The sequence below is a fragment of the Aythya fuligula genome, chromosome 7, assembly GCF_009819795.1.
Source record: "Aythya fuligula isolate bAytFul2 chromosome 7, bAytFul2.pri, whole genome shotgun sequence".
NCBI classification, from domain to species: Eukaryota; Metazoa; Chordata; class Aves; order Anseriformes; family Anatidae; genus Aythya; species Aythya fuligula.
In genome coordinates this window covers 30,790,855-30,803,933 of record NC_045565.1, presented here as the reverse complement: position 1 = coordinate 30,803,933, position 13,079 = coordinate 30,790,855, and the positions used below count along the sequence as shown (strand labels likewise).

Here is a 13,079-nt window from a genome sequence, read left to right as displayed (position 1 = left end):
CAGTTTGTTGGGGCCCATATATCAGACAGAGGCCGATTTGGACTAATCCAGGAAGGGAGCCACGTATTAAAAAAAAAGCCAACCTCTGAGGTTGTGGAACATCTAAAATATATTGATCATGGTGTAATTACACTTGAAATGTATTAGGGGAAGTAGCTAAAACAATCTCCACTCTGAGAAAGATGATGTGGGAGCATGCAAGAGGGCTTCGGGGAGGCTGACTGGAATTCTTATGAGGGATGGCGAAGCTGTTTCAGAAAATGTAAAGAAAAGTTACCTGAGTGAGCATTAAATGACAGATGTGGTAATGACTATCTCAAACTTCCACTTTCTAAAGATTTAGCTACCATTTACATGACTATCAGAAGTCAGTGAAGCAGATGCAGCAAGAAGCAGCATACATGTGACAAATCTCACTTGCGTGTTTGAATTAAAAAGCAGTTCCTCAACTTAAGATGTAATGACAGGCTGGAAATAAAGGAATTCTTCAGTATGCCTTGGATACTGGTAATATAAAAAGACTGAATTTGTTACATTTACATTTAAAATGGCTTTTTTTTTTTTTTTTTTTTTTTTTTTTTTTAATCTCGGATAAGTTATCTCAGACCTGCAGTTCATAAGTGGAGGATCTTGTTCCATGACATAATAAAAGCCAGGGTCTGGTGAGATAGTAGCAGAAACCCTAATTAAGAGACAGGATACCTACCCTAAGCTTGAACACGAGCCTCTTGAAATAAGTATCCAAAGCACCTTTACATCCAAAATGTTAAGCTCTTGATTAAACAAGCATAAAGTACTTTTGATGATAATTAAAGATGAGCTTCAGTCAAAATACTGGCTTTGTGTTTGGGCTGAACTAAACCTTGGAATCAAACTCTCACTATCTTTTTGTTTTGACATGTTGTGATCCAAACTGTTTGGGCCCTTAAGCCATTACTAGTAACCAGCTAACCAGCTCAAGTACTTTACTTGTTGCATGTAAGATTGCAAAGCTGTTTCTTATTAACACTGAAAATGGAGGTTTAGGCATCTCAGATAGGGAGGGCCTATCCCAAAAACAGCATTTAAAATCCATCCAAATCCCCAAAACATCAGCCTACTTCACTTTTCTGAATTCACTCTGAGTCAGTTCTAGGACAGAAATAAAGTCCCTTAAAATTCTCAGTCACCACCCTTAAAAATTACTAAAAGTTGGTAAAGTGGGGAATGGAGGAACTGAGCTCTTGATGGTGCACTATGCTTGAGGGATTTAGAAATGAATGCTGAGCCAGAGGAGACCATCCTCTGTGCAGAGAATGGGCTCAGAAGGGACACAACAGATGAGTTTCTCCAGGTAAGTTGAACAGAAGACTTCCAGGGGATGACCAGTTGGAGGTGGGGTGAGCCCCTTCTGCCAACACTGGGAGCAGATTCATATTGCAACCTGCCTCCTCAAAAGGCAGAATTAAAACTGACGGGAAAAAAAAATAAATTAGATGGCATCAAAAGAAATCTCACATGCTCTAAAGCTTCAGTTTTTAATGAGGTTCACTCCAATAAAATGTAGGATCACCTGATAAGTAGATGACCTTGTGCATAGAGAGTTCAGAACTAGAACTGCAGGCAGTCCTGATCACAGTATTCCTTTTTTTTTTTTTTTTTTTTTTTTTTTTAATTTTACAGAACTCCAAAACAGGACCAGACCAGCTGCTCTCTAGTATTCTGTCTGAAATGGTAGAAGCCTGAGGACAGTTAAGAGGAAACGACACACCACAGTAGTCTGTCACCAGTGCAACTTCCAGCAATCTTTGTATTTAATAGCCCTCAGTGGATTTTTTTCCTCATGAATTTACCTAATCACTTTCTAAATCCTGTTTCATGCAGTACCATGAGAATGATAATCTAATTTTGGCCTCTAAGACATGTATTACAAAAACAATAGGAGGCCCAGGAAAGAATGAAATAATTTTGCCAAAAGATATTACAAAAAAAGGCAACAACTAAAGCACACTGATGAAGAAAATTACTAAAACCACTCATTACAAAATAACCCAGCATTTCCTTATTTGAAAAAGAATCTGTTATTTAGACTATGCTGCAGTTTTGAAAAATCCCAACCTGTAATCATTTTGCTAAGCTTGTGACAAGGGCATTTCTCTCTTCAGTGCCACAGTGTGCCACATTTTAAAGAGTGCTTTTTCCACTGGTCATACTATATAGGATTAACAGAATAATTCTTCTAGATTTCGCTTCATCCATAGATTCTTGGATCAGTCACTAATGAGATGAATATTGACAAATATTCCCAGGGTGCCACTACTCTTTAAGCACTACTCATGCTTAAACATGAGAAATACAGTTTCTGTGAATTTACACTTCCTTTTCTCTACTAGATTACCTATTTCTATATATTTTGCAATCCTTGTTCACTATCCCTGTTGCAATCTCTTGTAAAGTGTCAAATTTTTTTTTAAAGTTCTATACTTACGGGTTTATTGTTCTAAAATCTGATTTACAAAATACAATAATATACCTGGACTTTTCCTGAGTATTTTTCTTGCATAGATATGGATGAAATATCCTTTTTAATAAATTCTCCCCTAGTATGTTTTTTTAATTAAAAATCATATATACATAGTCAAACTTTTGCATGGCAATCCTATTAATTTACAGCTGTGCAAAGAGCAAGCAGGTGGGTATATTCTATACAGTTGTACAAAGCTCTGTGTAACCATGGTGGAAATTGGCCAGATTGCACACACCTTTCTATTTATCCAGACCTGCAGAAAATGCAAACAGTAACTTCTAAACTAAAGCCAAAGTCAAATATGCCTAGAGGTCATTTCTGGATGCTATGAAGGTGAACCTTTTTTTTTCCCTTTTACCTGACAATTTTATTTACTGTCTTGACTTACTTCAGTCCTACTTAATGTTTTATAAAATTTGTGCATGCCCTTCTTGTACTTGTGTTAACATTACTAATTTCCCTTCATTCTTTCATTGTCACTGAAAATGCTGAAACACATGCAATTCTAGCTTTGTAAAGCGTCTCCAAGATTACATGGCTCCTATTGAAAAACTTCCTAGGAGACAAGAAAAGCGATTACTGAGCTGAACATTTCAGACTCTTAAGCCGCCATCAGGTGCACGAAATGCGCCAGATTTTCTGTTCTGCTTATTTAACAGGGGAAGATACTCAATTGAGACATCTGCAACACTTTTTTTTTTTTTTCCCCTTTTTTCCTGGTGTTCTTCCCGACACAAAACCAAGGCTGCTATTGCCTTCCTGAAGGTATTATTCCTTATCTGAAAAGTCATTTAGTTGCAAATCCCAAAGCTTTTCTTTCTTGCTGCATATGCCCGTATTAGCCATGGCAGAGGCCCGCAACAGAGCAGCTCAAATTTTGTACTAATGACCTCTCTGGTATTTCTATAGAAATGCCCTGTTAAACACCCAGGCATTTCAACTTTCAGTCACAAGACCTATAAAAAATTCATACTCTGAATCTCCAGTTTCAAACCGCAGCCCTGCCTCATTAAGAGCTTTTCAATCCTCTCACCCCACACACTCACAAAGGGGGGGGGGGGGTGTTTTTATCTCCCCAGCGTTTAGATTTCACATTTTCTTCTCCTCGTTTGCATTTTTTTAAGCATCTCCCGAGGCTGGCAAAGAATCAGCGTGACCCTGGATTTCCTGGTATTAAAATATAGTTAATAGGAGCTTCTTTAGAGGTAGGTGACTAAATAAAAACAGGCAGAGAAAAAAACACAAGAACTGAATCCCACAAGCTTTATTATTAAGTAACTTTTGTGCACATCGCGGACACCTTGCAGATATCAGAAAACCTGCAGGCTGCAAGCACCCAAAATCACCCAAAATGACCCCAAAGCGCCGCGGGGCTGCCCCCGCACATCCTCCAGCAGCTCCCACTGCGCCTTTCAACGCGTTCCAGCGCATGAGACCAACAGGTGGGGCTCAATTTTTGAAGCACATTTGCGCTTTCCAACAAAAACTCGACTACGGAGCGTGGCAGTAGCGCAGAGCACCCCGCGGTTCCCCGTCGCCTCACGACCCCCCCGGCCGCCATTTCGGGCACCCCCACCCCATCTCCCCCTTAAACCCCCCCCCTTTACAACCCCGCGTTCGCGCATGCGCGTTCCGCCCTGTGACGCCGCAGCGCCCGGCGCCGTGACGCGCCCGGCGGGGCCTCCCGCTCTCCTCCAATGGGGCGGCGCGGAGAGCCCGCGGGGCCCCGCCCCCTACCGCCGCCGCCACCGCCGCCACCGGGGCCGGGGCCGCCGCCGCCTCAGCAGCAGCAGCGCAGGGCGCGGAGAGTGAGGGGGGGGGGGACCCGGATGAGGAGGCGGCGGCGGCGCCCGGTGGCGGTGTCGGCGGTGCCGGGCTGAGGGCCGGGATGCTGCCGGTGTACGCCATCGTGCTGTCGGCGCTGGCCGGCGCCTTCCTGACGCTGCTGCTGCAGCTCCTGCTCCTCTACGGCAGGAAGCCCGAGCCGCCCCCCGGGCCCAACGGGGAAGGCGAAGGCCTGGTGTACGCCCGCGTGGCGGCGGGGCACGGCCTGAGGGAGTACCTGCAGGGCGCGGAGCCCCCCCCCGCCGGCTCGGCGGCAACGGACGCGGCCCCGCTGCCGGTTGCGGCCGCCTCAGCGCCGCCCGCTGCGGGCCCCGAGCCGCCGCCTCCTCCTCCGCCTTCTCAGCAGCAGCAGCAGCAGGCGGCGGAGCCCCCTCCGGAGCCGTCGTCCCGCGAGGAGACGTGCCACTTCCTCAATGCCATCTTCCTCTTCCTCTTCAGGGAGCTGCGGGACACGGCCCTGGTGAGGAACTGGGTGACGAAGAAGATCAAGGTGGAGTTCGAGGAGCTGCTGCAGGCCAAGGTGACGGGGAAGGTGCTGGAGGGGCTGAGCCTGCGGGACGTCTCGCTGGGCAGCGTGCTGCCCGTCTTCAAGGCCGTCAAGCTCCTGCGGCCCGTGGTGTGCAACGAGGAGGGCTGCCCCGAGGAGCTGGGCTTCGAGGTGGACCTGGAGTACAACGGCGGCTTCCACCTGGCCATCGACGCCGACCTGGTCTTCGGCAAGTCGGCCTACCTCTTCGTCAAGATCTCCCGGGTGATGGGGAAGCTGAAGCTGGTCTTCACGCGCCTCCCCTTCACGCACTGGTACTTCTCGTTCATGGATGACCCCGTGATACTCTTCGAGGTGAAGTCGCAGTTCGAAGGGAGGCCCATGCCGCAGCTCACGTCCATCATCGTGAACCAGTTCAAGAAAGTGATCAAGCGCAAGCATACCTTGCCCAGTTATAAAATCAGGTAAGAAGGGGCCTGCATCCGGAACATTACTCTTGGAGAAATGTGTTAAAATTGTTGTCATGTGCTTAATAGGCCAAAAGAGGCTTCTCTTGGTATTCTTGCAGTTGGGGCACGTGCACTTCATTGATATCAAATGCTTTCCATGAAGATAAGTATGGGTTTCTGTTTATAGCGAGTGAAATAACCTCCCTTTGCACAGTGAGGTTGTGATATGCCCCAAAATGCGTATAACTGAGTGATGGAAATAGTGGGTTTCAGGAATTCTTGGGTCCTGTCAGGTGTCCGACAACAGGACCAGGATCCTTCTGTTTGGAAGAGGTAAAAGGATGGCCTTGTGAAACAGCACGTGGGTTGGGGGTATCCTTTTGTCACTGGTGAGCCCCCAAGGCAAGGCTTGTGACTTATGCTTATCAAGAGAGAGAAGGATTTTGTTCCTTCACATAAGGCAGGAATAACTTCCCTTCGTAGGGAATATTTTTGGAATCACGTGATAGGTGGTGACCTCCTCCTTTCCGGTTTGCTTAATTTCTTCAATAGCTTTGGGAAAATCTTGAAGTTGATAAGAGATGTGTTTCTACTATTGTGTTAAAGCTTTGGTGGGCTTCTTTTTTTTCTTTTTTCTTTGGAAGCTATCATGTTTTCTAAAGGTACGTGTAGCAGCACAGGCTGTGTAATATTTCACATCTAATGCGATGTTCAGTGATGTTTCTGTAGCAGAAGTTGCAAATGGCATCTTCTTTTCTTCATTCCACCTTGATTTTTTGATCTAAAAAGATACTGAATGTGTTACCTCTGCTAAGGTACAATGTTCCCCTTCTCTCATGTGTCTTAGGTTACCACGTTTCCTTTCTCTCTGGTTTATTCTTTGTAGTATTTGTCATGTGTTAATTCAGGATTTTCGTTTTGTTTACCACATTCTTTTCCAATAAGCCTTTTCTCTGAAATTCCTCAGACATGAGTAACTGAAAATGCCTACTTGAATTTTGAAGTGTAATTAGCAGTGACATAATTTTTGAAGCCTTTTCAGCTGGTTCTTCTGCAATCTAATTTAGAAGAGCTCTTGTGAAAATGGATGTGTAAAATATCCAGGACTTGGAAAGCCCTGAAAGGGCAGTAAGTAGTTTCTTAAAGTAATGTGGTGGTCCCTCCAGAGACTGAAGAACTGAATTACTCTCTGAAAGGCCTTGGGCAGCAGTGAAACTGTCAAGAGCAAGTTTGCTCCCATTCATTTACTGCTTTGGGAAGGGACTGGAGCTGCTTACTGTGGAAAAGAGCTGGAAGGAGAGGCTGGGATAGTACAGTCACCCTGGCAAGTGAGCATTCTTGGCATACCTAGAAGGACCAAGTAGAACAGATGAGCAGTGCACTCTCTAGGCAAGTTTCTGGCCTGTTTGTGGAAGCAGTGATGGTGTGCTTGTCCCCTTTGGGAGCAGGAGAAAGAGGTTTTCATTTTTCCCCTGGGAGATGCACCTGGACAGTAGTGCTCTCTCTTTGTTTGGGGTGAGAGTACTGAATTTTCCATGGATTTCTCAAACGTTCTGCACCATTAGGCCACTGGCATGTTAAAAAGAGACAGGAAGGGGCAAAAAAGGAAAGAAGCAGAGCTCAGTGACTGGGCCAGAAATGAGTAGAAGTGTATGAGGGCAGAAGGTAACTGACACTGAAGACAGTACGGGAAGCATAAATTCTTGTAGAGCTGAGATGAGTTAAAGAAAACATTTTAAAATAACAGTTAAGCTGTCAGGAGCTGGGAATTTCAGAATGCTTGAGAAGAAAACGGTATCAGTTGTTTTTCACCCTGGGTAGCAGGCTTGTTGTGCAGGGTGGCAGGTGTTCAGCTAAGCAGTGTCTAACCTTGTCTTTGGTGCTTTTGACCTTTACATTTTACACCGTGTTGTGAACGTGTAATTCTGGCCCACTGTGTTGTAAACGGGGAAGGCAGCAGGCTGAGCTCAGTGCCTGTTAATGAAATTACCTTAAGTAAGGCAGATTGGGTCATCGGTGCCCGAACTGCTTAGAACTTTGCCTTTGACATTTTCTAGTTGGACTGCTGACCTCTTCGTGGGGACCTTTAGGCTCCTTATCCATGAACCCTTTGGCTGGCTGCAGGTGCCCAAGGATCTGTGGGGATATTCTCTGGCAGCACACCTCGGAGGAGTTGATTTAGCCAGATCCCTGGCAGCGGGGGTTAGGAACAGCCCAGCAGTGACAGTGCACCCTTACCTGATGGTGTGGCTGAGGAGTTACGGCTTCTGTGGTGTGGAGAACTGATTTGGAAAGTTCCCTGGTGATAAGATAGAAAACTTTGCATTTTAATAGATTTTTTTTAAAGAATGGATTGATTTGGGGTTATGGTAGTCCAAGGCCATGTAATGTATTCCTTAGCAGAGAACGTGTAGGAAGAAGTCAGGACAGTTTCACAATGGCTTAATAACCTGGTGTCTTACTTAAAACATAACAATTCCTCATGTACAGGGAATGTGCTTCTCCTCTCCCCATTTCTTTCTTTCCCGTGGCCCATACATCTCATGTTTAAGTGCTTAGTAAGTGTTGGTTCCATGTGTAGTTCAAAACCTCTTGCTCAAGTAACTCTGTAAATAAATCTTTGAATAGCAGTAATTACAACCTTGTAAACAAAAGCACTTGGAGAGCAGGGAGTTCTCTTTCCAGCTGGTTAAAGGGATTTGTTACCCAGCTAGTTTCCAGATTGAAGTCCATAAAGGAGTTTTAGCTTTATGTAGTTGATGGTAACATTTAAAATAAATGGATTTTGTTGTCTTCTGTATTAGGTAACTTTCAGAGGGTTGTTGGTAATGAATGGTGTAAGAGGAGAACTGTCAGTAGTTGAGTTTTGAACATCCTGTAACTAAGTTGGAGTTAAACAGATCCCTCCTCCTCTTACATTAGTGAATTGTGAAATATCGTATTAGAGAACGCATACGTGTGTTTTGTCTTTGCACATAGACTGTGTCCTTAGACAAGCTGCTACAGACACATTTTCCCAGATGGGTGCCAAATTTTAGGCAGCAAAACAGTGATGAGTAAGATCGTCATCCTCTGTACCATTGCTGAGAGAGACTTATGCATCCTCTGTAACTGGTTGGAATGGGGAAGAAGAAAGCTGGCATTCCTGATGCTCTCTGAGCCCCATAAGGGAGGCAGTGTAAGCTGGTGAGTGCGTTCTGAAACTCACCTAGCATTCTTTGTAGCAGTTCCTCCACAAAAGCAATTGTCTGCTAATTGACAAAGGCGGGATGCACTTTGTCCAAACAAAGAAGTAGTAATTTGTGTTTTATTCTAATGGTGTGTAATCAGTTTTCTTTGGCTCTTGAAGAGACATTTCTAGCTGGTAAACACTCATTTTGAAGCAATTGCCAGTCAGTGGCAGAGCAGCTATCTCATACAGTAGAAGCTGGCTATATTTCTGGAAGCAAGGCTGTTGGCAAAACTCAGTGAATAGTAGCTATTTCTTTTTTTTATCATTGTTGATGAAGTGTTGTGCAATTCAGCTGAAGTTGCAGGGATTGCTGCTGTTCTATAGCGAACTTTGATCTCCGTGCATTTATTGCTTCGTTACAGAAGAGAAAAAAGCATGCATTTCTGAAACCACTCCGTCAGAGAAGCCTCTCATTCAAACATGGGAAAGGTTTAAACTGACATGCTCGTTGTTTCTTCCAACATACGTGAGTGCTGGTGTGCTCTTGAGAAATTAAATGCTGTCTCGTGCCAAAATCTCTGCTGCTGGCACCCTCAGGATCCAGGCTGAGTCAGCCGTGCCCACCCACACGGCTTGACCTGATGCTGGATTTCTCATGTAGGTTTCTTTTGGTAGAGCACGATGCTGATTGTCAGCACACAGCGGAGTTTATCCTGCAGACTGAATCCAAGCTTTGGTTCTTTATAGTGTGCACTCAGTTCTTCAAAAGTAGTACCGTAGGCATTTTTTGTGTTGGTTTGAACTTTCTATAACTTTCACATGGCACAAAGTGGTTAATACTAGGCTGAAGTTACAAGCATTGCTGTAGCATGTTTAATTCATAGAGATAAGTAGCAAGGGCTGTTTCAAGTGTCAATCTTTTTGCCTGTCTTTGCTGCTGTAGGTATCACAGGTTCATCCCTCAGTTCTCTAACGAGCTACACCTTGCTCATTAATCTGCTTATTGGTTCCAACCTTGATATTCCCCCTGCTAATGCCAGGTACGCTAATTACACTGTTCTCCAGCCTATTCTGAAGTCAGCTGTAGTTTGGTTGTTTTGAACAGGTTCTGATACCTTGGTGTAGATTTCAGCGAGCTTTGATTTTTTTATTTTTTGGTGTGCACTCTGTAGATAACCAAAATACACTTTCCATAATGAAGACCCAAAGCCCTTCCTGTGCACACAAAGGGGAAGGAAGAAGTACTTGCAATCTCACCTCCCTCCAAAACTTCATTTCCCAGTATTTCCCCAGCAGCAAGAGCAAAACTCTGATAGCTGCTGTTTTTTCCCCCCTAAGTTTAAGGTCTTGCAAGTTCACCCATTGAGGTTCAGAACAGCTTAGGTACTGCCAAAGCAGCAAGGGAGGGAGTTCTGGATATTTTAAGTACACTTGGTTTCTCAGTTCATTACAGTAACAAAAAAATAAAATAAAATTCAGTACAGATATTAGCCTGTTCTTTATTTTAATGTATGTTATCAGGCTGCAGTCACTTTGTTTTTGTTAGCAGCAATCTTTGATGGATTACTTTAACGTTTTTATATCAGTTTATATATTAATTAGATAAACTCCTGAATTCCCTTCCAGCATGAATTGCCCTTTGAACTGATCATTTGCAATATAGTGAGCTACGTTAAATCATTTTATGCTTTATTTGGAAGGTGGAGCTGTATTGAATTTCACTGGGAAGAACTATTAGAGAAGCCTATTTTCATTTGCTGTTACAGAATGCAATTAGGGGGTTACACAGCAGTTTCTTATTTTTGGCAAAACCTAAGCTGGGAGGTAATGTAAGTAGCTAATGATTATGAAGTGTTTCTTATAATAGAAATGACTTCATAATTTGGTAACAGGTATTGGAAAAAGTATAAAATTAAAAAAATCTATGTAATTCATATGATGAGGTTAATGCAACCAGAAATACTTACAGAGATTGGGACTGTGAGCACTGCTGACTTCAAAAATCAGCCGTCAGTAGAGATACCTGTTTTCTTTTCCTCTCCTGAGAAGGAAGAGGACGTGGAGTCTCTCTACCTGGGCGGATTGTGACCATAGCTGTGATGTGACCCTCTTGAAGCAGCTACATCTGTGAAACACACCAATGTGAAGTTCATTCCTATTGTTGCTAGAAGGAAAAATTAGACTTTTTTTTCTTTTTACACCCTACCTCTGCCCATTCTAGGTGGAAAAATCTTTTAGTCTATAGAAAGAGGAAAAAAAAAAATGGTTTCAGGTCCTTTTTTACTCTGCAGAAACGGATGGTACAGAAGCGCTGTGGGTTTTCAGGTTGTTCCAGAGGTGATGCTCTGAGTGATGCCAGCACAGAGACTCGTTTTGCTGCTGGCAGAGCAGCGGTAATGGCAATCAGTGGATCTGTCTGGAGACAGCAGCTTCACGCTTGGAAGATTATCTTTGTAGTGCAAGGACAAGTAATATTTTTTTATTCATACAGGATTTAGATAAGTGGATTTGTGGGCAACCTGACAGATAGTAAACAAAACCAAGCCCTGGAACGTTAAATATTGTGATTTCTTCAAGGGTGCTGTGTGACTAAAAGGGAGCTTTTTATAGTGCACAGCTTTTCTGCCTTAATTTTGGGAGTGGTCCACCTCAGCCATTGTGTTTAGAGGGTCACCAAATTCTTCAGATTAAATCAAAGTCGTCTTTATGTAGATACCGCACCCTAAAACACTGGTTCCAGGGGATTTGAAACCTTTTACTCCAACTCCAATGATTTGTGTTCTTTAACGCAGAAAAGCTCTAATTCTGAGAGAATGCTGATTTGAAACGTTTTCGTTATAAAGAGTAATTTAATGAATGACTAGTTACAGCTACATATTGGACATTTCCTGGAATACAGTCAGTGCTCTTTCCTGTTTAAATGCGAGCCCTTTCCTATGACTAGTCAACAAATGTTATGTTTTCATACCCGCAAGGACTAGGAGTTAATGTGGCACTGATTTGGGATGGACTGGGCAAGAAACTGGGGACCAAAGATATAGCTGGGGACAAAGAAAACAAACAACTCATTGGAGGGATGAAGAAATACAAGAATTAATTTCAGCATTTGCATTTGGTGCAGGTGGTAATCCAATAAGCATCAGGGTTAATTGTCCTGACAGGAAAGTAAATCTCCATCAAATTCTTTTAATTGAAACTTGAAAACTGGCTCTGGTTTCTTCTCAGGCTGGCCACGAGGGAACCTTGCTTTGCCGTGAGGGTGGGCACAGTGTTTGCACAGCGGGCTCCCTGCAGGGCTCGGTGCCCGATGCTCCCTGCTCAGGAGGCTTTTGGGAACCCCTGAGCTCTTGGCTAGTCCCAAAGTGGCCGGGCAATTGGACCAGATGGTTGCTGCAGGTCCCTTCCAACTGAACTGTGCTACGTCCTAAAAACAGTTTATAAAAGATTATCTGTGCGATGGTGATAGAAAAATTGTCTTGTGTGCTTTACACATTTCCATTTTGTATTTTTAAATGCTTTGTTTTAATTTTGCAATGAACTTTTTTCATGTGAGTGTGACTGAAGGCTCAGAAAATTAAATGCATTTGACACTTAATGGTAGAAAGATACTTCATATTTCTGTTCCCTGTATTTCTTCTCACTTCTGTTGTTCTGAACACTGCTCTTGAGCACTGAAGCTGACCTGGCTGCTCAGTGAGAGCAAATGCTTTGCTTTGTATTCAGTTGTCATTTAGAGTTACCTTGTCATAATTTTTCATCTTTTTTCCTCAGTGAAATATGAAATAAACAGTCATCCTTTCTTATCTTTAGAAAGATAATTTATTTCAAAGTAAATATGGGGCACACGGGAGCTCTTCACGTTCCCAAACTGTGGGCATCCAACCAAAGCCTGCCTTTGGGTCCGGGCCCCCTGCGGGCGGCAGGCAGGGCGCGTGTTAAAGCGTGGGGCTGGGCTGTGACCCTGGGAGCTGGGGGCAGGTGTGCGATGTGGGGAGCACTGGGGGTGTGCTGGAACCGAGCATGGGCTCTGCCTAAAAGGAGGTAAAATCTGTGCCCCTGTGCCTTGAAGTGATCGGTAGAAACGGGCAGCTAACAGTTCGCAGCAGCTCGTTTGGTGTGGAAATGTAAGACTGTGTTACAGGACCAATTCTGTACAAAGAACATAAAATATTGCTGACAAAAAGGTGAAATACTGGGTCTGAAAGCTTGCAGGTAAGGAGCAGGGCTTCAGTAGGCAGCGGGTACCCGTGCGGTGCTCCAGCCGCTGCCGAGCTCGGTCCCCAGCTGGGGGTTCCCCCTCTGGAGCCCGTCCTGGTCCTGTCATGCTGGGGGCTCCGACGGGAAACTGCTCGCTCTGCATTCCTGCCGAGACTGCCTCAAGTCCCCCAAAGTGCCTCTGTGTTTACAGTTCGTGTTCACACTTGTTTGATTTTAAACTATTCCAGTATTTGATTAGTCTTGATATCATAAGAGGCTTTACATTTGGAAGCGCTGGTAGGACTAATAAGCTTCATTGGCTGAAATGAGTATGAAGGGGAAAATGTCACGTACCTCTCTGATTTGTTAATTTAATGATAATTTGTGCCACCCTGGTCTGCTAAAATCAATTAATTGCTGTAA

The 13,079-nt window shown here is 44.1% G+C and overlaps 1 protein-coding gene across 1 annotated transcript in view; it reads left to right on the top strand.

Annotated features, from left to right (window-relative positions):
* The first annotated feature begins 4,330 nt into the window (after nt 1-4,330).
* Nucleotides 4,331-13,079, top strand: part of PDZD8 (PDZ domain containing 8) — a 57,041-nt gene continuing 48,292 nt past the window's right edge. The window contains exon 1 of the mRNA XM_032190962.1: nt 4,331-5,302. Coding sequence (XP_032046853.1) covers nt 4,395-5,302 — 908 coding nt within the window. The 5' untranslated portion in view covers nt 4,331-4,394. The remainder of the gene's footprint in view (nt 5,303-13,079) is intronic.